We start from the raw sequence: 25,158 nt of genomic DNA on the forward strand, positions 1-25,158 counted from the left end.
TGTTTCTAAATGACACAACCATAAAGCAGCCCACAGAATATACAAATATGTCTTTGATAAATGAATGTTGGCTCCCACAATGGCCTGTTAAGTTATTGCAAAAATAATTTACTGCATAATATGTCAGATTAGAACATGTTATGAGCACAAAACTGAAGGGGAAACAATAAAAACAAAAATGAAAAAACAAATACTAAATTAAGTTAAAGCATATTTCTTACTATACTATATAATTGTATAATGTTGCGTTTGATTGCAAAAGAAAACCCACCAAGAAAAAAAGAAAGAAAGAAAAAGAGAGAATAGTTTAATATATTCAAAACACATTCTTTTCTTTTATTTAAGCTGTAGCGAGATTCAGATGGACAAAAGAGAAAGAAAATTATTACAGATTTGTTTTATTAATCATGAATAAACTTTATTATACACAACTCTAAATTTCAGTTGGTCTTAGTCAGATGTGTTTTTAATTAAATCCTGCAACACTGTGCTCGCTGCCATCACTTTATATCTTAGTGTGCAATTCAAATATATACTTATTACAATATTTTCCCCCTTAACTCTCAACTCGCGTTTTTAAAATGTCTGTGATCATATTTGTCCGTTGACTTCTGTCTGGGCCTCGAACGATTCATCAGACAGGTTGGCAGCCTCCAACTGATGCTCCAGACTTTCATCATCGCCTCTATTCTGATCAACTCTTATCTTAAACTTAGTGATGAACTCATTACTGGCCAGCGCGTCCTCCTTTTTAGGGCATGTGGGCTTTGATAACAGCCGGCTTTCCAGTCGCTCTGCAAAGAAAATTCACAAAACATTTCTTATTTGGTAAGCTTGTTAACAAATTTTAGTTCAGTTTTGCTGAAAGTTATAGCATGCATCAAGTAAGAAGCAATTGGTTTTTAAAAAGCATATACATTCCCCAAAACATTTTTATTATGTGCATTTTGGAGAATAAAAGATTGTACACAATTTCCCTTTTTAAAGTAAAAAGATTATTAAGTCTAATTCTTACTTATTCAGTAGATTAAAGTATTGAAACATCATTATTCATAAAATATGCACATTACAAAATTAAAGTTATTCAAAAACTACTCAAGTACTTACTCCAATACTCACATTATTCAAGTAAATTTAATTTTTGCCAATGTAATGTCACATAAAATCTTAATCTGAATAAGGGATTTGAACCCCACTGTCACGGCCAGGGGATCAGCAGGCCGCTGACTAGTAGTGTTCTCTCTCTCTCGCCAGGGCGGAACTCATGGTGGGTTCACGCCCTCGGCCCACGCCCCTCTGAGGAGGAAACACCTGGGCCTCATCAGTGCAGCCAGCATTTAAGCCAGGGAGTGGCTTCTACTCATCACTGGATCGTTGTGTGTGACTCGCGTCAGTGCAGCCCGGCTCTGAGCAAGTTCTCTTTTGCTTCCCTGTGCAAAACCTCTAACGTGTGTTTCCTTCTGTACATAGATCCCCTGGACCCGACTCTGCATCCCCCGAGCGGTGTTTGGAGAGAGAGTCAGAAGAGGAGCAAGTGTCTTTTCCCTACCTGGATTTCCCCAGAGCCTTTTCCCTGTCACCGCTTTGTATATAGCACTATCCCCTGCACTGTTTGTATATACACCTGGTGGAACTGTAATAAATACAGACTGTGCCTCTGAGTCCTGCGTGTGAGTCCTCAAGCGAACCGTGACACCCACACAGATGAGAGCTTAGCAGTGAAGCTCTCTCTTAAAATTTGAGTTATAAAGTCAGAAGTTATCACTGACAGAGATCCATGTTCTTTTAACATAAGAAAGAATATTTGCTGAAATTGACATTAATCCAAGCCCTTAAAACGCCATTTTGGATTAAGCATTTCCTTTTAGAAAAGTCTTCAATGAGCAGGAAGCTCCAGTACTGAAAAAAGAAGCCAACATCAACTGCTAAACGTGCTAAAAGTAAGTAAGTCCCCGTAGACTCCTATGATCAAAACACATACAGTATAAAAGTTATAGGTTACAGATCTGAAAAGTAAAACAAATGTCAAAGTGCAAAAAGACTTATGGTCCCATAGAAGTCTATTCCATTTGCCTGGAATTAGGTGAACACCTTTGTGACAAATTTAATGGCTCAGTCATTTGTTTCATGTCATATTTAATAAAAGACTGACATGGTGGCATGTGGAATTGTCCATTTTGCACATATTTGGTCATTCTAAGCGTCAGAAGGGGAAAGATCATTCTGGGAATGCCTACTGGCGAAGGATGTGTGACTGACAAGTCCAGTGTGTGAAGTTTAACTACAGTCTAAGGAGCTTGGAAAGAAAAGCATCTGGACTTCTTTAAGTTTCTTGAAGATGTTTCACTTCTCATCTGAGAAGCTTCTTCAGTTCAGAATTTCTTCAGAGAACTGAAGAAGCTTCTTGAATGAGAGGTGAAATGCTCTTCAAGAAACTTAAAGAAGTCCAGATGCTTTTCTTTCCAAGCTCCTTAGACTACGATGACCTGAACGACTGAGAACCTTAACAGACAGTTCTTCCCTTCATTCATCATGCCTGATTTCAAAACACCAAGATGGCAGTCGTGAAAACACTCATCTTGAGTCTTCATGGGACTATGGTGAGATCAGTTATGCCTCTTATGATGCTGTCCCAGACTTCAAAGCAGTATAAAACATGTTTGCAGCCTGTAACAACTGTGCATGCGGTTATTTTTCGTTTTAAGATTTCCGTGTTTAAATCATAATAAGATTTATTTTTAATTTTAATTAACTTGAGGTGAGTCAGATTCTTTCATTCAAGTCACTGAATGAATCTCTTGACATGTTTGGGGGTAGGTGCCTTTTGTAGCATTTTAATGCAATTATCTGACAGATTATATGGTCTACACCATAGGTGTCAAACTCTGGCCAAATTTGGCCCGCAACCTAATTACATTTGGCCCGCGAAGCCATACCAAATTACTATTAGAGCTGGCCTACTGGTATTATACAGCTAATATATATTGTTTAGTATTAAGCTTTGCTTGTTCCATATTCAGTTTTTCAGCAAAATGTGTTTGAGTCCATAAGAAAAGATTCATTCTTATATCTGGAGGAATAAATATATTTCAATAAATATTAAAGTTAGCCCGCGACTTTGATCCAGTTTTGAATTTTGGCCCACTGTGTATTTGAGTTTGACACCCCTGGTCTACACTGTTATTAACTATACTAACACTGTGTTCCAGAAGTCTGTGCTGCAAAGAGGCAAAGTGAATACCGCACCTGCAGGAGTAATGGGGGTCATCAGTCGGTTCAGCTGGATGTTCCAGTGCCGTACCTGTTGACTGGCATTCCTCAGCCTCTCCTGAACCTCCTGGAAACAAAAATCATGCAGGCATCTTCATCAGTGTTGTTTTAGAAGAGCACTAAATAAGATGCTGCTCACAAAGCCAGTCAAAACAAACTTGTTCACCTCCAGACGCTGGTGACTTCTTTGGCGAGATGCCTGCAGATCCTGGAGCTCCTGAGAGGCAGAGTTGAGGGCTGAGGGGGTGTCCTCATCGGGACTGCCATCTGACAGCTCCTGTATGGGGCTGAGGTTTTGCATTGTACGTTGCTGCTCCTGGAGGAGCTGGAAATGTTTCCTCTTTTCATCTTCAGCCTGCAGCAACCTGAAGGAGGGGAAAAAGGGAAGAAGCAACTGAAAATGTTAATACTTCTCATGGATATCTCAGATCTCCATCACAAATAAAATAATAAAGGGCCATAATAAGAGTTAGAAATCCATTGTTACCGCTCAAGCTCCAGTCTGGCCCTCTCCTCCTCCAGCCGAGCCTGGATCTCCATATTAAGGGCAACTTCCAGCTGCTGCTGTGTCAGCTCCAGCTCCCTGATCCTCTTCTTCTGTTGTTCAGCCTCCTTTTCCTTCACCTGCATCTCAGCCTGCATGCTGTCTTTTATCTATGCACACACACACACACAGCTACATAAACAGATGCACCAACAGAGCGGTATAAACTGACCTATTCCTGAATTACCTTTTCCTGGACTGTCATAACCATTTTTCCAAATCATTAAAGACTAGGTGTGAATTTTATAATGACAGTCAACATTTTGCTGGAGTTCTCAAAGATCAAAGTCAAGGAGAAAAGACTCTGTACATAATTGGTGTCAAGTGGAAAACTTTTTTTTTTACCATCACAGCCTCTTTCAGCTGTCTTTCCAGTTCCAGCTGCACCTCCCTCTGCTTCCTCCGCTCTCTCTCCTCTGCCTCCCTTCGGCGAGTTTCCAGTTCCCGTGCATGCTGTGAAACAGATGAAAGAGACATTGTTTGCTTTGTGTTTTCACCTCTATCCAGCAGGTGACACTAGGCCATCAGCTTCGAGGTTCAACGTATTGTGCTTTCAGCGGTGCTCTTCTTGATAACTTGGTTGAAGTAAGTGGGTATTTGAGTTCATGTTGCTTTCCTTACAGCTGTAAGTAATCTGCTCATTCCGCTTTTGATCTTTGGCACCAACAAGTGATTTTTTCCCAGAGAAGTGCTGCTCACAGGAGATTTCCTCCATTTCAGACCATTTTCTATAAACCGGTTAGATGGTTGTACAGTTTCTGAAATACTCAGACAAGCCTGTCCGACACAAACAACAATGCATGTTCAAAGTCATTTAAATCCCCTTTGACCTTCAGCAGGTCATCTTATTAATGTATACATGCCTAAATGCACTGAGCTGCTGCTATGTGATAGGCTGATTAGGTATTTGACCTAATGAGCAGCTCAACAGGTGTATCTAACAAAAATTTGGCCAGTGAGTGTACAGTGGGGCAAAAAAGTATTTAGTTAGCCACCGATTGTGCAAGTTCCCCCACTTAACATAAGAGTTATGAGTTATAAGATGCAGGTCGATGTGTAAAAATAACTCAGTTGTTTGGTGGTGGCTATGGCAGGGCTTCCACAGAGGCCAGCAGGTGGATGAGGGAAGGGGAAGCAGGAGGAGAGCCCCGAGGCGGCCACCAGTCCGAGTGTCAGGTGAACTGAACTTCAGGTAAGAAGTTATGACCTGCAGTCTATCTGGGTCAGATATAAGCCAAGTTTAGGTGGAGTTTATTTTCGTTGTGCTGACTTTTTACAGTCAGTTACAATACCTCATACTGTGTGAGCTAGCATGACAAGTTTATACAGATGTTCGGTTGCTATGATGTTACTGATAGTGAACTTTATTTTATTCATAAGGTTAGTTAGTAGAGTTGCCAACAGCTCCTTAAAAAATGGAATGGTCCCTCATTCAGAGAAAATATTACGCGTTTGGTATTGAGCTGAGAAGAGACGCAGTTTGTCCCGGACTTCAGCTAGGATGGAAAAAGACACAAAACTGGAGTTATTCTGTCTTTACGCTGCACAGCTGCCTCTTCTCCTCTCATTATCTCTCCTCTCTCTCCTGTTGCTACTTCAATCATGAAACTGATCAATGATCAGCTGATCGTCTCTCTTGTTTGTTTATCACCCACTTTGAGCCAGAAAGAGGAAACCAGCAGATGTCGCGCTAAACAGCAGCAGCACGTTTAAGCTTGATCAGCTGTTGTTAGAATTTATTTAGTTAGAATGTTTGCTGGAGCCACAGCTGTAAAGCTGTAAAGCTGCTGGTCATGATGTCGGTTTGGATATGTGGTGAGAGGGAAACATGAAGATGAAACCAGGAGATGTCCTTACTGAATCATCAGAGCTGAACAGGTGATGGAGAAACAGGTTTACCTTTTAGGTGACAGGAATGAGTTGAAGTTATGAACTGTTTCTGAGAGATAAATAACACCAGGATCCTTTTTTTATGTAGCTGACAGCTGGTAACTGTGCAGGGGCGGGTCTAGCAAAGTGTTGCCAGGGGGCCAGGTAGGGCATTAACAGGGAAAGGTGGGCACAAAGAAATACTTTTCTTTTTTATTCTCATTTAAAATATCTAGCTTTTATTAAATAATTATCTGAATCTTGTGAAGAAAGTTTTTATCTGACGTAAAATGTATGGAAATTATACATATACCAAAAAGACTGTACATCACTGTCACAACAGCATTTGTTTTCATTCAAAGGCTTTATGGCTTTAATACCTGGTGGGCCAATCTGTAGTGAAAATGCCCAATTTTTTGTCCCAGTCCAGCCCTGCAGGTTAATACTGGCAGTGTCACCATGCCAGCTGACTGCATTTCATCATCAGCCAGTGTTGTTCTCAATATTACCAAAGTAAGGCAGCATATAAAGTATTTACTTGCTTTCAGGTTTTATTCAAATGTTAGTCTTTTCAGTTGTTTCTCCACTTTTTTCCTGTTTCAAAATCAAACACCAGTTTGTGAGAAGATTATCTTCTTTTTTTTTTTTAACAGGCATTGGTTTTGCATTGGAATTGGCTAATTTGCCAATTGTATGTTAAAAATGTTCGTATTTTAATATTCAAAAATGTTTTTGCCCAAAACACATGTGCACTACATGTCAGTAAAAATACTATGCAAATATTGATGTCCTTGAATGCTGAATAAACACTGACTGATTGTATCTCTTGTACTTAATCAACACAGTATCTAAACACTTTGCACCGTAGTGGTTAAAATCTCATTCTAATAAGGTTACGGTTATTAGGTTTACAGGGTTATTGAATTATGGTGAACGGTTGGTAGAATTGTTTTTAACATTATCTGCCAATTACATCTGCCACCCTTCTCCAAATCTGTGCCCCTACCTGGCCCCCCCAACAAAAATTTTCTAGACACGCCACTGCATCCTGGTGCATATATATTGTGCATGCGTGTTCCTTTAGGAAACAGGAAGATTGGTAGGAGAAAGAAACGTATTAATCTTGTTTGTTAGGATCATAGCCATAAATGGAGGACTCTTATAAAGTCCATGGATTTTCATTCACACATATTACATGAGGTATCTACTCTTTACACACTAAGGATCCACACTACCAGGGCTACGGCACACAGCTGTTTTATAAATCATCAAAACCAATACTATCCTAAGATTTATTATATACAAAAATGATCTGTTCCAAAATGTTTTCATGTAATCCTGAAAACAGAAAAACAATCTTCTGCACTATTAACCATCCACAAATGGAAACAACAGACAATACAGGTGATTTTAGCTAAAAAGCCAAGAAAAAATTGTGTGGGGTTTTTTTTTTTCAAACGATGTAATTTACAGCCACAGAGGACAGAAAGCTGCAGTATGTAGAGAAAGAGAAGAGTTAAACCTATAATCAACATGAGTCCTTGTAGATGGCAGCCTCCGGTTTTTAAAGACTTCTATTGGTCTCTAGTGGACAACAGAGGTAACTGCAGGATTGGAGCCAGAATAGTGTAACTGCAGTTCAAAACGACATATTTTTTTGATTTCCCATAGAAAGTGTGTGTCCAGCCACGTGTCAGTCCAAGTGGCAGGATTTAGTAATTCTGGTAATAGTTAAATGTAAGTCATTCACAAATATTAAGTCGCAAGATTTCAGTCTGACTAACCTTGGAAGATTACACGAAGACAATGTCCAGATATGCAGACGCACGCATATATCTAGCGTATAAGAAATTTCTTTGCACAAACTGTTGAGTCAAATGCCATTTGTTTTTCACAGTTTCAGGGGGTGCACCGTTCCTAGAAATACTGCAATACCAGGTCGATGCGTGGAGTGGACGGAGCAAGCCCCTATTCCATCTCCCTGCTCCAAAAATCAATTTAATATATGGTCCCCGGGTAGGGGACGTATCAGACATTAAACTGATAAGAACAGATTTTTTTTTCTTTTTTATTATATACAAAAATGATCTGTTCCAAAATGTTTTCATGTAATCCTGAAAACAGAAAAACAATCTTCTGCACTATTAACCATCCACAAATGGAAACAACAGACAATACAGGTGATTTTAGCTAAAAAGCCAAGAAAAAATTGTGTGGGGGTTTTTTTTTTCAAACGATGTAATTTACAGCCACAGAGGACAGAAAGCTGCAGTATGTAGAGAAAGAGAAGAGTTAAACCTATAATCAACATGAGTCCTTGTAGATGGCAGCCTCCGGTTTTTAAAGACTTCTATTGGTCTCTAGTGGACAACAGAGGTAACTGCAGGATTGGAGCCAGAATAGTGTAACTGCAGTTCAAAACGACATATTTTTTTGATTTCCCATAGAAAGTGTGTGTCCAGCCACGTGTCAGTCCAAGTGGCAGGATTTAGTAATTCTGGTAATAGTTAAATGTAAGTCATTCACAAATATTAAGTCGCAACATTTCAGTCTGACTAACCTTGGAAGATTACACGAAGACAATGTCCAGATATGCAGACGCACACATATATCTAGCGTATAAGAAATTTCTTTGCACAAACTGTTGAGTCAAATGCCATTTGTTTTTCACAGTTTCAGGGGGTGCACCGTTCCTAGAAATACTGCAATACCAGGTCGATGCGTGGAGTGGACGGAGCAAGCCCCTATTCCATCTCCCTGCTCCAAAAATCAATTTAATATATGGTCCCCGGGTAGGGGACGTATCAGATATTAAACTGATAAGAACAGATTTTTTTTTTCTTTTTTATTATATACAAAAATGATCTGTTCCAAAACGTTTTCATGTAATCCTGAAAACAGAAAAACAATCTTCTGCACTATTAACCATCCACAAATGGAAACAACAGACAATACAGGTGATTTTAGCTAAAAAGCCAAGAAAAAAATTGTGTGGGGTTTTTTTTTTTTCAAACGATGTAATTTACAGCCACAGAGGACAGAAAGCTGCAGTATGTAGAGAAAGAGAAGAGTTAAACCTATAATCAACATGAGTCCTTGTAGATGGCAGCCTCCGGTTTTTAAAGACTTCTATTGGTCTCTAGTGGACAACAGAGGTAACTGCAGGATTGGAGCCAGAATAGTGTAACTGCAGTTCAAAACGACATATTTTTTTGATTTCCCATAGAAAGTGTGTGTCCAGCCACGTGTCAGTCCAAGTGGCAGGATTTAGTAATTGTGGTAATAGTTAAATGTAAGTCATTCACAAATATTAAGTCGCAAGATTTCAGTCTGACTAACCTTGGAAGATTACACGAAGACAATGTCCAGATATGCAGACGCACGCATATATCTAGCGTATAAGAAATTTCTTTGCACAAACTGTTGAGTCAAATGCCATTTGTTTTTCACAGCTTCAGGGGGTGCACCGTTCCTAGAAATACTGCAATACCAGGTCGATGCGTGGAGTGGACGGAGCAAGCCCCTATTCCATCTCCCTGCTCCAAAAATCAATTTAATATATGGTCCCCGGGTAGGGGACGTATCAGATATTAAACTGATAAGAACAGATTTTTTTTTTCTTTTTTATTTTTACTTACAACACCATCTTACATTTCCATTTGCTCAACATTCCATTGAATACTTTTCATATTTCACAAAAACATCTTTTACATCATTCATAATAATCCTTCCACCTGTCCTTAATCGTGTCTATTCCCCATCTTTGTAATTCATGCCGATATATCCCCTCAAATTCCCTCTCTATATCCTTTATTGTTCCCATCTCTTTCCATTCATACCCCCCCTTTATATACCCCTGTCTTGCCCTCCATATCTTAAGTTTTGTAATTGATAACAACATACAACGTATTTTATTTTCCTCCTTCTTTTTATCCTTAGGCCTAAGATAAGTTATTTCCTCATATGTCAAAGCCTCTAGTCCCTTATACCTCCTCTTCATTCCAGCCCATACCTTTTTTGCATATTTGCACCCCCATAGGACGTGTTCAATCGTTTCTTCCTCTGTGCAATTATCCCTCGGACATTCTTTTAACTTCCCCAAATTATGTGCATACATCGTAGTCCTTACAGGTAATTTCCTATGTAGGTGCATCCAATTAAAATCTTTCAAAACATTCTTATAACTCTTATCCTGTGCGTATTCCCAAACTTCCGAACTCACTATCCCCTGGTTGTAGTTAGCATTCCTCACCAGTTTTTTATACAGAAGTTTATGATTTTGTATTGTATCCACCTCCCTGCACTCTATATGTCTCTTTCCCCACTTAACCATCCTCTGAAAGTATTCTGGTCTTGTCTCTGCCTTCGGCCCCTGATTTTCCCACCCAATTAAAAACCGGTATGGAATAGCTAACCAGAACCATAACAATATCTGACATTTATGAATATATGGCTTCTTTAACAGCGTACACACATTTGCATAAAAAATCGTATCTAACTTTAACGGAATGTTCGGTACCCCTTTTCCCCCATCGGCAACCTCCTGATACATTTGTACTCTCTTTACGTACTCGTAACCTCCCCATATAAAGTTAAATATTCCCCTCGTTATTTGTGCTCTAAATACTTGTGGCATCGGGAACACATAGCCTAGATACAATAATTTCGGCACCACCTCACTCTTTATCACTAACACCTTCCCAGTAATTGTAAGCTTCCTCATTTTCCATAGTCGTAATTTCCTTTCCACCTCTGCCATCTTCCCCTTCCAGTTCCAAATAGCATCGCCCTCCTTATTCCCAAAAGAAATTCCTAGAATGTCCATAGGACCTTCACACAAAGTATAATCACAAATATTTTCCCTTCTCCCTTCCCACGTCCCCAAGTACTTATATTTTGTCTTTTCCTTATTTATTTTTGATCCTGTAACTTCTTCATATATTTTTAATATTTCCACAACTTCTCTTAAACTGTCGTCGTCCGCTAAATATAGTATAGTATCATCCGCATATTGAGATATTTTCAAACATTCCCCCCCCCGGCATCATTATCCCCCTCACTCTTTTATTCTCCCGAATCGCACAAGCCAATGGTTCAACATATAATACATAGAGTACCACCGATAACGGGCACCCTTGTCTCAACCCCCTCGCTTGATGAACTTTTTCCGTGAGGAACCCGTTCAATTTGATTTTTGAATATATCTCTTTATAAAGGATCCTCACCCACCTTATAAATTGTTTTCCCAAGCCCATCTTAGTCATTACCTCCCACAAAATTTCGTAATCTAGCCTATCAAATGCCTTTTGTTGGTCTAAACTTACACAGATTGCCGCCATTTTTCTATCCTTTACATATGCAAGTATGTCTCTATGTAATTGTATATTCCATGAAATTTGTCTCCCCTTCACCCCACACGTTTGATCACTTCCCACTATATCCGACATTACCCCTACCAATCTATTTGCAATTATCTTACTTAAAATCTTATAATCTACACATAACATAGTGAGAGGTCTATAATTCTCAAGTAAATGAGGATTCCCTTTCTTAAATAATAACGAAATCACACCCGTCCTCATACTCTCCGCCATCTCTTCCCCCTCTAATATTTCTTTAAAGACCTCCAACAAATGTAACCCTATCACTCCCCAAAATACCTCATAAAATTCTTTCGTTAATCCATCTATTCCTGGTACCCTATTTACCTTCATTCCCTTTACCACCTTATATGCCTCTTCCATCGTTATTTCCCTTTCCAGAAACTCCCTATCTTCCTCTACTAATCTCCTCTTTAATGACCCCAAAAGAACATCTCTTTTTTCTGTCCCTACTTTTTCTTTTCTAAATAAATCCTCGTAATATTCTTTTACTACCCCCAACATGCTTTCCCTCCCTATAATCTCCTTCCCATCCTTTTCCAATTTCTCTATAACCCCCCTTTTATCCCTACTTTTCATCTTTTTAAAAAAATATGCGGAACACCTTTCATCTTCCTCATACTCTTTCTGTTTTAATTTATATGTTTCTGCTCTTGCCTTCCTCTCTAATAACTCTTCTTGCCTCACCTTTAAGTCTTCAATTTTCAAATCTACATTTTTTTCCTTCCCCTCCTTTTGTATAACATAAATATGTTCTATCTCTTTTTGTAACATATTAAATTCTTCTTTTCTACGTTTAGATCTATCTGTACAATATTCTATCGTAAATTTTTTTATCTTGCATTTTACATCCTCCCACCAATCCCCTTTTTTCCATAAAGTTCTTTTACTTTCACCCATAAAGGAAAGATCTCTAAAAATTTATCCCTATAATCTTTTTCCTTTAACACCTCATTATTTAATTTCCAATATCCCTTCCCGTATTCCATCCCTTCTATCTCCAAATCCACCTCTACCGCCTGGTGATCCGTGAGTAGAACCGGAATCGTTTTTCCCCCTTTAATTTTACACTTTTTATCTATCAAAATATAGTCCAACCTACTCTGTACCCCCCTTGTATTCCTCCATGTATACCCTACTTTTTTCCCCAGAAGTCTGCCCATAACATCCGTTAACCCGTATTGTCTTATAAATGTCTTTAATGGGAGAGAAAATTTTTCTTTTTCTAAAGATACATTAAAATCCCCTCCCACTATAATATTTTTCCTTGTAATAAAACAAGTGTCCATCGACAAAAGGAGTTCTCTTCTTTGTTTTGGATCCACATGTGCATACACATTTATTATCCGGCTTTGAACCCCGTTTTTTTCTACATCTACCACCATCACTCTTCCCTGTATCACCGTATAACTTTCTTTTATTTTTATACTTTTATTTCCACACAACACTCCCACCCCTGTCCCATATACTCCTCCTATACTCCATGCCGATTCACCCCCCCTCCACTGCTCCGAAAAAATAACAACATCCTTCTCGTCCTTCAAATGTACCTCCTGTAATAAACATACATCAAAATTATAAAACAACAGAAATTCATATACCATTTGTCTTTTTCTGGCATTTTTTAACCCCCTTACATTTAACGTAATTATTCGGAACCTCACCATTTTGTAGTAAAAAAAGGGGTATCTATACACCTAAGCAGAGGGCACTTAATAATTTTATAACAAAGAAACAAAAGAAAAAACAGATACCATCTCCTAGTTGTCTTTTTGATCTTCATATCCCCTGAAAAAAAGGAAAACTTTACAAAATTAGAGCCGAAAAAGAAAAAAAAGAAAAACCTCTGTCGTCCATTTTCCCCTCCCTTATTAGTCCATGTTGACTTGCGCCAGCAAATTTTTTATAAATGAATCTTCCGATTTTTCTTCACTTTCTACTTCTTCTTCTTCAACGTCTCCATCACTCGTTAAATCACTCATTGGTGTGTGCATACATTCAGTCTGCGTCCCTCTCAACACATACGCTCCCATCTCCCCTCCCTCTTCCATCCGCTCTCCTTTACCTTCTTTCAAATTAGTCTCTCCTGGAGGGACTCCCGAGCTCACTTTCCTACGCCTTTTGGCCGACTTTCTTCGTGGCTTAGCTGCCACTTCCCATATTTGTCCTTCTTCGCACTGCTTCTCCCCATTTTTCTCCCCCATCTTATCGCCTTCTTCTTTTCCTTGTTCGGCCCCATCCTCTCCCCCCCTCCTTCTTCCTCATTAGTCTGATTCCTTTCTGCTGGTGGCGCCTCTTGTGCGCTTTCCCCAATATTTGTTCCTATATCCGTTTCTTCATACCGCTCTACCTCGGTCCCTGCTTTAGCTGCTTCCGAATATGATCTGGGCCTAGTGCAATCTCTTGCCATATGTGTATCTGAGCCACATAAGTGACACCTTCTAGGCTCTTTGCAGTCTCTTGTGATATGGCCATTTTTCCCGCAGCTCCTACACCTCACCTGCTCACAATTGTCTGCATTATGTCCCGTACTGCCGCATTTTCTGCATGCTTGTGGCTGTCCTGCATACACCAAAAAACCTCTGTCTGCTCCGATGGAAAACACTGCAGGCGGGTGGCAGTATCCATCTTCCGTTGTCATATCCATTTTAAGTTTTACCCGAAACTGTCTTTTTCCAGTCCATAGGCCTAGCCCGTCCTTTATTTTTCGTACCCCTGGGAGCACTGTAACGTACCGCCCCAGGAAGTACTTAATGGTCTCTTCTGTAACCCAGGGATTATACATGTACACCGTTAAAATCCTATAGTCGTTCCTGTATAACGGGGTTACCATATATTTTTTTAGTTCTTCATTTTCTTCTGTACCACATCTCTTTCTCACCTCCTCCGCGTACTCTCCCGTGCAAAAAGTCACATCATAGTGCTTAGTTGCCGTGCTTTGCTGGAGGCAGTAGATTTCCTCTGGTTGTACCTTCAATGCATCATAAAGGATCCTTCGTCCGAAATTAATTCTGTCATGGAAATCCTTTTCTTTATCCATTAGTTCGAATCTCAAGGTATTCCTCGTTCCATACGACAATGTATTCCTCTCCGAAAAATTGGCCGACGTCGCCGCCATCCTACATTGCTTCTCGCCTTGTAACTGATAAGAACAGATTTTTTTTTTTTTTTTTACTTCTTTTATTTTCTTTCCACAACAATTCAAAAAACTTTTTCCATTTCCATTACAAAGACATATTTACATTTCATTTCTTTCCCACATTCATTCATCACAAACCAATCATTTTCATGTAACATATTCATATAACTTATTGCTTTTCATTGCTCCTTTTCCCTTTCTCCCTTCCTTACTCTTTACCTACCACCACTTTTTAGGTGCCTTCGCAGTAAAGAAGGAAGGGAAATCTTTCCATCTATCCTTGATCGTGTCTATTCCCCATTTTTGTAGTTCATGCCAGTATGTCTTTTCAAATTCCCTCTCTACAGCTTTAGTCGTACCTATTTCCCCCTCTTTATATCCTCCCGTTATACAACTCTGTCTTGCCTTCCACAATTTCATTTTTACAATTGTTAACAACATACAACGTATTTTGTATCTCTCTTTTTCTATGCTGTTAGCCCTGAAAAGGGTAATCTCTTCATAAGTCACCGTGCCCAAACCTTTATACTTCCCCTTTACCCTTTCCCATACCTTTTTTGCGTATTCGCATCCCCAAAGTACGTGTTCTATTGTTTCCTCTTCTACGCAGTTGTCCCTCGGACACTTTTTCTGTTTTCCCAAGTTATGTGCATACATGATGATCCTCACGGGTAACCTTTTGTGTAAATGCATCCAATTAAAATCCTTCAAAACATTTTTAAAGGTCTTATCCTGTGCACATTTCCACACTTCTGGACTCACCGGTACCTGGTTATAATTAGCTTTCCATACCATTTTCTTATATAAAAGTTTATGGTTTAGTACGGTATCCACCTCTTTACATTCAGCATGTTTCTTTCCCCATCCCAGCATCCTCTGAAAATATTTTGGTCTAGTTTCCGCCTTTGGTCCCTTATTTTCCCACCCTATCAAAAAACGGTATGGAATCGCTAACCAAAACCATAACAATATTTGACATTTATGGACATAGTTCTGTTTCAATAGCTTGCATACATTTGCATAAAACATTGTATCTAACTTCAAAGGGACATTTGGTACCCCTTTCCCACCATCTTCAATTTCTTGATACATTTGCGTTCTTTTGACATACTCATAACCCCCCCCAAATAAATTTAAATATCGCTCTGGTTATTTGCGCTCTGTAGATCTGAGGCATCGAAAACACATAGGCCAGATGTAATAACTTCGGCACCACCTCACTCTTTATAAGCAGAACCTTCCCCGTAATTGTTAATTTCCTTGCTTTCCAAAGGCCCAGCTTCTTTTCTACCGCACTTAACCTTTTTTTCCAATTGCTAAGCTCATCTCCTTCCTTATTTCCAAAGGTGATTCCTAAAATATTCATTGGGCCTTGGCACAAAGTAAAATCACAGATATTATCTCTTCTACCCTCCCATGTCCCCAGATATTTATACATCGACTTCTCTTTATTTATCTTTGATCCAGTCGCTTTTTCATAAATATCTAAAATTTCTATCGCAGCCTTTAAACTATCATCATCTGCCAGATATAATACTGTATCGTCCGCATACTGCGATATCTTTAAAACTTCCCCCCGCGGCATCGGAATCCCTTTTACTCTCTGGCTTTCCCTTATTGCGCAAGCCAAAGGTTCAACATACAGTACATAAAGAACAACAGATAATGGACATCCTTGCCTCAAACCCTTTGTTTGATACACTTTTCCTGTAAGGAATCCATTTACTTTTATTTTCAGACTTATGCCGTTGTATAAATTTTTTACCCATTTTTTAAATTTCTCTCCCAAGCCCATATACTGCATTACCCTCCACAAAAAATCATAATCTACCCTATCAAAGGCCTTTTGTTGATCTAGGCTCACACATAGTGCTGGCAAATTTCTATCTCTAACGTATGTGAGTATGTCTCTGTGTAGTTGCACGTTCCAAGACATTTGCCTCCCCCTGACCCCACACGTCTGATCCTTCTCCACTATTTGCATCATTACTCCCGCGAGTCTATTTGCCAATATCCTACTCAGGATCTTATAATCCACACATAGCATAGTTAACGGTCTATAATTATCAAGTTGTTGTGGGTTACCTTTCTTGAATAGAATAGAAACCACACCCGTCTTCATACTCTCTGTCATCTCCTTTCCCTCCATGATTTCCTTAAAAACTCCCAACAAATGTTTCCCCACCATTCCCCAAAAAGTTTCGTAAAATTCCTTTGTTAATCCATCTATCCCTGGCACTTTGTTTGCCTTCATTCCTTTTAATACTTTATATGCCTCCCCTATTGTAACTTCCCCTTCTAAACTGTCGCTTTCTTCTCCCGTTAATCTCTTTTTTATTTTCTTTAAGAAAAAATCCCCTTTTTCTCCCCCTATTTTTTCTTTTCTAAACAAGACCTCATAATACTCCTTCGCCGTTTTAAGCATATTTTCCTTCCCTTCTATCATTTTCCCATCCTTCTCTAATTTTATTATAACTCCCTTTTTTTCCTTACTTTTCATCTTTTTAAAGAAAAAGGCCGAACATTTCTCGTTCTCCTCATACTCCTCCTGCTTTATCTTATATGTTTCAGCCCTTGCCTTCCTTTCAAGTAGTTCTTCCTGCTTCAATCTTAAACTTTCCATTTTCTCGTCCATGTTTTTGTTGTTTCCTTTTTCATTTTGTAGTGTATAAGTATATTCTATTTCTTTTTGCAATATACGAAATTCCTCTTTCCTTACGCTGGACCTTTCCGTAAAATAATCCACCGTAAACTTTTTTATTTTGTTTTTTACATCCTCCCACCAATCCAGTTTATTTATATATAAGCTTTCCATCTCCTCCCATAAAGGGAAGAGCTCTGCAAACCTTTCCTTATATTCTTTTTCCATAAGTACTTCGTTATTCAGTTTCCAGTATCCTTTTCCATAATCTATTCCTTCTATCTCCAAATCCACCACTATCATTTGATGATCTGTGAACAAAGCCGGTATTATTTTCCCTTGTTTTATTTTACACTTTTTCTCTATCAAGATGTAATCTAATCTACTTTCCATCCCTCTTGTGTTCTTCCATGTGTACCCCACTCTTTTCCCTTGTAGTGTGGCCATTACATCTATTAAACCGTATTTTTTTTATAAAGGTCTTAAAAGGGAGCGAAGTTTTTATTTTCTCCAGTGAACAGTTGAAATCCCCTCCCACAAAAATATTTTTCCTTGTCATAAAACAAGTGTCCATTTTTGAAAGAAGTTCTCTTCTTAATTTGGGATCCACATATGCATACACATTTATTATACGGTTTTGTGTCCCACTTTTTTCCACATCTACAACCATAACCCTTCCCTGTATTAAAGTATAACTGTCCTTTATTCGTATACTTTTATTCCCACATAACACTCCTACCCCAGTCCCATGTACTCCCCCTATACTCCAGACCGATTCACCTCCTCTCCATTCCTTCGTAAAGAGGTCAACATCCCCCTCATCTTTTAAATGTACTTCCTGCAACAAGCAGACATCAAAATTATAATACAACAAAAATTCATAAACCATTTTTCTTTTCCGAGCATTCCTAAGTCCCCTTACATTTAATGTTATTATTCGAAAGTTTCCCATGTCTTAAAACATAAATCAAAAAAAAAAAAAAAAAAAAAAAAAAAGGGTCTCAAAAACAAAACCAAAACAAATCAAAACCATAGGAGTTTTATTTCAGTATCCCCATTTTTAACTCTTCATATTAACCTGCGCCAATAAGTTCTTAATAAAGGAATCTTCCGATTTTTCTTCGCTTTCAGCCTCTTCCCCCGTATCCCCATCACTAGTGAAGTCGCTTAAGGGGGTATGCATGCATTCAGTCTGTGTACCCCTCAAAACATGTCCCTCCGTATTTTCCACCTGCTCGATCCGTTCCTCCCTATCCTCTTTATTTTCCGTTTTTGTCTCTTCTGGAGAAGCACCTGAGCTCACCTTTCTCCGCCTCTTTGCTGATTTTCTCCGCGGCTTCGCTACTACTGCCCACACCTGTCCGTCCTCTGCTTGTTTCTCTCTCTCGGCGTCCGATTCACGTAATGTTCCTTCCTCCTTATTCCTCTGCTCTACTCCGCCTTCCTTGCTCCCAGCTCTCTCCTCGTTAAGGTGATCTTCGGCAGCCGTTGACGCCTCCTGTGTTCTTTTTCCGATATCAGCTTCTGCATCCGATTTTCTGTAATGTTCATTTCCTGCCGCTTCAGAATATGACCTTGGCCTAGTACAGTCTCTTGCCATATGGGTCTCTGAATCGCACAAATGACATTTTCTAGGTTCCTTACAGTCTTTAGTTATGTGGCCTATCTTCCCGCAACTCCTGCACCTCATTTGTTCACACCTGTCCGCATTATGTCCGGTACTGCCACATTTTCTGCACGCTTGGGGCTGCCCAGCATACACTAGGAAACCCCTATCTGCTCCTATGGAGAATACCGCGGGTGGATGGCAATATCCGTCCTCGGTAGACGTATCCACATTTAATTTGACTCGGAATTGTCTTTTTCCGGTCCATAGTCCTAAGCCATCCTTTATTTTGCGCACTCCTGGTAGTACTGTGACGTACCTTCCTAAGAAGTACTTAATTGTCTCTTCCGAAACCCAAGGGTTATACATATGGATCGTTAAAATCCTATAATCATTTCTGTACAAAGGAGTTACCGTATATTTCTTTAGTTCTTCGTTTTCTTCTCCGTGAAATCTCCTTCTCACCTCCTCCGCACATTCTCCCGTGCAAAAGGTTACATCATAATGTTTACTTGCCGTACTCTGCTGGAGGCAGTAGATTTCCTCAGGCTTTATCTTTAAAGCCTCGTAAAGGATCCTTCGTCCGAAGTTAATTCTGTCATGAATCTCGTCCTCTTTCTCCATCAACTCGAATCTCAAAGTATTTCTTGTACCTTGCATCCATGTATTTCTCTCATGAAAATTGGCCGACGCCGCCGCCATCCTGCATTGCTTCTCGCCTTATCACTGATAAGAACAGATTTTTTTTTTTTTACTTCTTTTATTTTCTTTCCACAACAATTCAAAAAACTTTTTCCATTTCCATTACAAAGACATATTTACATTTCATTTCTTTCCCACATTCATTCATCGCAAACCAATCATTTTCATGTAACATATTCATATAACTTATTGCTTTTCATTGCTCCTTTTCCCTTTCTCCCTTCCTTACTCTTTACCTACCACCACTTTTTAGGTGCCTTCGCAGTAAAGAAGGAAGGGAAATCTTTCCATCTATCCTTGATCGTGTCTATTCCCCATTTTTGTAGTTCATGCCAGTATGTCTTTTCAAATTCCCTCTCTACAGCTTTAGTCGTACCTATTTCCCCCTCTTTATATCCTCCCGTTATACAACTCTGTCTTGCCTTCCACAATTTCATTTTTACAATTGTTAACAACATACAACGTATTTTGTATCTCTCTTTTTCTATGCTGTTAGCCCTGAAAAGGGTAATCTCTTCATAAGTCACCGTGCCCAAACCTTTATACTTCCCCTTTACCCTTTCCCATACCTTTTTTGCGTATTCGCATCCCCAAAGTACGTGTTCTATTGTTTCCTCTTCTACGCAGTTGTCCCTCGGACACTTTTTCTGTTTTCCCAAGTTATGTGCATACATGGTGATCCTCACGGGTAACCTTTTGTGTAAATGCATCCAATTAAAATCCTTCAAAACATTTTTAAAGGTCTTATCCTGTGCACATTTCCACACTTCTGGACTCACCGGTACCTGGTTATAATTAGCTTTCCATACCATTTTCTTGTATAAAAGTTTATGGTTTAGTACGGTATCCACCTCTTTACATTCAGCATGTTTCTTTCCCCATCCCAGCATCCTCTGAAAATATTTTGGTCTAGTTTCCGCCTTTGGTCCCTTATTTTCCCACCCTATCAAAAAACGGTATGGAATCGCTAACCAAAACCATAACAATATTTGACATTTATGGACATAGTTCTGTTTCAATAGCTTGCATACATTTGCATAAAACATTGTGTCTAACTTCAAAGGGACATTTGGTACCCCTTTCCCACCATCTTCAATTTCTTGATACATTTGCGTTCTTTTGACATACTCATAACCCCCCCAAATAAATTTAAATATCGCTCTGGTTATTTGCGCTCTGTAGATCTGAGGCATCGGAAACACATAGGCCAGATGTAATAACTTTGGCACCACCTCACTCTTTATAATCAGAACCTTCCCCGTAATTGTTAATTTCCTTGCTTTCCAAAGGCCCAGCTTCTTTTCTACCGCACTTAACCTTTTTTTCCAATTGCTAAGCTCATCTCCTTCCTTATTTCCAAAGGTGATTCCTAAAATATTCATTGGGCCTTGGCACAAAGTAAAATCACAGATATTATCTCTTCTACCCTCCCATGTCCCCAAATATTTATACATCGACTTCTCTTTATTTATCTTTGATCCAGTCGCTTTTTCGTAAATATCTAAAATTTCTATCGCACCCTTTAAACTATCATCATCTGCCAGATATAATACTGTATCGTCCGCATACTGCGATATCTTTAAAACTTCCCCCCGCGGCATCGGAATCCCTTTTACTCTCTGGCTTTCCCTTATTGCGCAAGCCAAAGGTTCAACATACAGTACATAAAGAACAACAGATAATGGACATCCTTGCCTCAAACCCTTTGTTTGATACACTTTTTCTGTAAGGAATCCATTTACTTTTATTTTCAGACTTATGCCGTTGTATAAATTTTTTACCCATTTTTTAAATTTCTCTCCCAAGCCCATATACTGCATTACCCTCCACAAAAAATCATAATCTACCCTATCAAAGGCCTTTTGTTGATCTAGGCTCACACATAGTGCTGGCAAATTTCTATCTCTAACGTATGTGAGTATGTCTCTGTGTAGTTGCACGTTCCAAGACATTTGCCTCCCCCTGACCCCACACGTCTGATCCTTCTCCACTATTTGCATCATTACTCCCGCGAGTCTATTTGCCAATATCCTACTCAGGATCTTATAATCCACACATAGCATAGTTAACGGTCTATAATTATCAAGTTGTTGTGGGTTACCTTTCTTGAATAGAATAGAAACCACACCCATCTTCATACTCTCTGTCATCTCCTTTCCCTCCATGATTTCCTTAAAAACTCCCAACAAATGTTTCCCCACCATTCCCCAAAAAGTTTCGTAAAATTCCTTTGTTAATCCATCTATCCCTGGCACTTTGTTTGCCTTCATTCCTTTTAATACTTTATATGCCTCCCCTATTGTAACTTCCCCTTCTAAACTGTCGCTTTCTTCTCCCGTTAATCTCTTTTTTATTTTCTTTAAGAAAAAATCCCCTTTTTCTCCCTCTAATTTTTCTTTTCTAAACAAGACCTCATAATACTCCTTCGCCGTTTTAAGCATATTTTCCTTCCCTTCTATCATTTTCCCATCCTTCTCTAATTTTATTATAACTCCCTTTTTTTCCTTACTTTTCATCTTTTTAAAGAAAAAGGCCGAACATTTCTCGTTCTCCTCATACTCCTCCTGCTTTATCTTATATGTTTCAGCCCTTGCCTTCCTTTCAAGTAGTTCTTCCTGCTTCAATCTTAAACTTTCCATTTTCTCGTCCATGTTTTTGTTGTTTCCTTTTTCATTTTGTAGTGTATAAGTATATTCTATTTCTTTTTGCAATATACGAAATTCCTCTTTCCTTACGCTGGACCTTTCCGTACAATAATCCACCGTGAACTTTTTTATTTTGTTTTTTACATCCTCCCACCAATCCAGTTTATTTATATATAAGCTTTCCATCTCCTCCCATAAAGGGAAGAGCTCTGCAAACCTTTCCTTATATTCTTTTTCCATAAGTACTTCGTTATTCAGTTTCCAGTATCCTTTTCCATAATCTATTCCTTCTATCTCCAAATCCACCACTATCATTTGATGATCTGTGAACAAAGCCGGTATTATTTTCCCTTGTTTTATTTTACACTTTTTCTCTATCAAGATGTAATCTAATCTACTTTCCATCCCTCTTGTGTTCTTCCATGTGTACCCCACTCTTTTCCCTTGTAGTGTGGCCATTACATCTATTAAACCGTATTTTTTTATAAAGGTCTTAAAAGGGAGCGAAGTTTTTATTTTCTCCAGTGAACAGTTGAAATCCCCTCCCACAAAAATATTTTTCTTTGTCATAAAACAAGTATCCATTTTTGAAAGAAGTTCTCTTCTTAATTTGGGATCCACATATGCATACACATTTATTATACGGTTTTGTGTCCCACTTTTTTCCACATCTACAACCATAACCCTTCCCTGTATTAAAGTATAACTGTCCTTTATTCGTATACTTTTATTCCCACATAACACTCCTACCCCAGTCCCATGTACTCCCCCTATACTCCAGACCGATTCACCTCCTCTCCATTCCTTCGTAAAGAGGTCAACATCCCCCTCATCTTTTAAATGTACTTCCTGCAACAAGCAGACATCAAAATTATAATACAACAAAAATTCATAAACCATTTTTCTTTTCCGAGCATTCCTAAGTCCCCTTACATTTAATGTTATTATTCGAAAGTTTCCCATGTCTTAACACATAAATCAAAAAAAAAAAAAAAAAAAGGAAAACAAAAAAAAGGGGATCTCAAAAACAAAACCAAAAACAAATCAAAACCATAGAAGTTTTATTTCAGTATCCCCATTTTTAACTCTTCATATTAACCTGCGCCAATAAGTTCTTAATAAAGGAATCTTCCGATTTTTCTTCGCTTTCAGCCTCTTCCCCCGTATCCCCATCACTAGTGAAGTCACTTAAGGGGGTATGCATGCATTCAGTCTGTGTACCCCTCAAAACATGTCCCTCCGTATTTTCCACCTGCTCGATCCGTTCCTCCCTATCCTCTTTATTTTCCGTTTTTGTCTCTTCTGGAGAAGCACCTGAGCTCACCTTTCTCCGCCTCTTTGCTGATTTTCTCCGCGGCTTCGCTACTACTGCCCACACCTGTCCGTCCTCCGCTTGTTTCTCTCTCTCGGCGTCCGATTCACGTAATGTTTCTTCCTCCTTATTCCTCTGCTCTACTCCACCTTCCTTGCTCCCAGCTCTCTCCTCGTTAAGGTGATCTTCGGCAGCCGTTGACGCCTCCTGTGTTCTTTTTCTGATATCAGCTTCTGCATCCGATTTTCTGTAATGTTCATTTCCTGCCGCTTCAGAATATGACCTTGGCCTAGTACAATCTCTTGCCATATGGGTCTCTGAATCGCACAAATGACATTTTCTAGGTTCCTTACAGTCTTTAGTTATGTGGCCTATCTTCCCGCAACTCCTGCACCTCATTTGTTCACACCTGTCCGCATTATGTCCGGTACTGCCACATTTTCTGCACGCTTGGGGCTGCCCAGCATACACTAGGAAACCCCTATCTGCTCCTATGGAGAATACCGCGGGTGGATGGCAATATCCGTCCTCGGTAGACGTATCCACATTTAATTTGACTCGGAATTGTCTTTTTCCGGTCCATAGTCCTAAGCCATCCTTTATTTTGCGCACTCCTGGTAGTACTGTGACGTACCTTCCTAAGAAGTACTTAATTGTCTCTTCCGAAACCCAAGGGTTATACATATGGATCGTTAAAATCCTATAATCATTTCTGTACAAAGGAGTTACCGTATATTTCTTTAGTTCTTCGTTTTCTTCTCCGTGAAATCTCCTTCTCACCTCCTCCGCACATTCTCCCGTGCAAAAGGTTACATCATAATGTTTACTTGCCGTACTCTGCTGGAGGCAGTAGATTTCCTCAGGCTTTATCTTTAAAGCCTCGTAAAGGATCCTTCGTCCGAAGTTAATTCTGTCATGAATCTCGTCCTCTTTCTCCATCAACTCGAATCTCAAAGTATTTCTTGTACCTTGCATCCATGTATTTCTCTCATGAAAATTGGCCGACGCCGCCGCCATCCTGCATTGCTTCTCGCCTTGTAACTGATAAGAACAGATACTACACTTGATCTTAGCCAAAAGGCCGAGAAGCGATACCCACATATCGCACGACAGAAACGACTCATTCTGCTTACTGCAACTCTAACTCATGGTTACAATGAAGAACACAGTCGCCTTCTAACAAATGGTAGAGGACAGGTCGATGTTTTACTGACGTTTTACCTCCGAAACATCACAATATAACTATGGTCGGCATGTTTCAGTTTTTAAACGGCGCCACATATATGACGACACTTTAGTTTCTGAAACGCCGGTCAGCGCATGCCGGTTAATGAGATTCAAAATCACGTGGTCGCCTGCAGTCCAATCAGCGGTCGTTGAGACGGAGCGTCTTCAATTCATTTTTATAACTTTCTTGGCGTTATAATTGTTTTCATAATATGATAATTACATACTGTTAAATTTTTCTCCTCCCGGTAACTGTATTCCTGTTATGTCTGGGCTTTCCCTAATTGCACAAGCCAACGGTTCTACATATAACATGTACAGTAAGACTGAGAGGGGGCGACCTTGGCACAGACCTCTCATTTGTCTTTCATCCCAGCTTTTTTGGGGGTGACTGGGTGGGGGGATATTGCTCACAGCAAATTCCTAAAAACTCCTATTGATCATTGTTGCTCCCATAGATACATTTCAGTTTACCAGTCATGAGGCTCCAAATTATACCAGGAGTGGGGTTTGAACCCACGAGAGCATGCGCTCATTGGAGCTTAAGTCCAACGCCTTAACCACTCGGCCATCCTGATGCATATATATTGTGCATGCGTGTTCCTTTAGGAAACAGGAAGATTGCTAGGAGAAAGAAACGGATTAATCTTGTTTGTTAGGATCATAGCCATAAATGGAGGACTCTTATAAAGTCCATGGATTTTCATTCACACATATTACATGAGGTATCTACTCTTTACACACTAAGGATCCACACTACCAGGGCTACGGCACACAGCTGTTTTATAAATCATCAAAACCAATACTATCCTAAGATTTATT

At 39.3% G+C, this 25,158-nt stretch overlaps 1 protein-coding gene, 4 non-coding genes and 1 pseudogene across 5 annotated transcripts; all 6 read right to left on the reverse strand.

The window, feature by feature from the left end:
• Window positions 1-305: 305 nt before the first annotated feature.
• On the reverse strand, window positions 306-18,444 carry LOC145419389 (uncharacterized). Its single transcript, XM_080290033.1, has 7 exons — window positions 17,923-18,444; window positions 17,584-17,682; window positions 4,160-4,267; window positions 3,758-3,924; window positions 3,437-3,635; window positions 3,247-3,337; window positions 306-794 (listed from the first exon to the last, which is right to left on the reverse strand). The coding sequence occupies exons 1-7, from the start codon at window positions 18,442-18,444 to the stop codon at window positions 592-594; spliced, it is 1,389 nt and encodes a 462-aa protein (XP_080146159.1). The 3' UTR covers window positions 306-591.
• On the reverse strand, window positions 7,585-7,771 carry LOC145420763 (U2 spliceosomal RNA). Its single transcript, XR_013902080.1, has one exon. It is a non-coding gene; the product is annotated as a U2 spliceosomal RNA (small nuclear RNA).
• On the reverse strand, window positions 8,361-8,548 carry LOC145420758 (U2 spliceosomal RNA). The gene has a single exon (XR_013902077.1). It is a non-coding gene; the product is annotated as a U2 spliceosomal RNA (small nuclear RNA).
• LOC145420777 (U2 spliceosomal RNA) lies at window positions 9,140-9,329 on the reverse strand. Its single transcript, XR_013902089.1, has one exon. It is a non-coding gene; the product is annotated as a U2 spliceosomal RNA (small nuclear RNA).
• A 5,617-nt stretch (window positions 18,445-24,061) lies between the features above and the next one.
• LOC145420803 (U2 spliceosomal RNA) lies at window positions 24,062-24,202 on the reverse strand (annotated as a pseudogene).
• Window positions 24,203-24,831: 629 nt separating this feature from the next.
• trnal-uaa (transfer RNA leucine (anticodon UAA)) lies at window positions 24,832-24,914 on the reverse strand. The gene has a single exon. It is a non-coding gene; the product is annotated as a tRNA-Leu (tRNA).
• Window positions 24,915-25,158: the final 244 nt, after the last annotated feature.

The sequence above is a fragment of the Astatotilapia calliptera genome, chromosome 15 (assembly GCF_964374335.1).
Source record: "Astatotilapia calliptera chromosome 15, fAstCal68.1, whole genome shotgun sequence".
NCBI lineage: Eukaryota > Metazoa > Chordata > Actinopteri > Cichliformes > Cichlidae > Astatotilapia > Astatotilapia calliptera.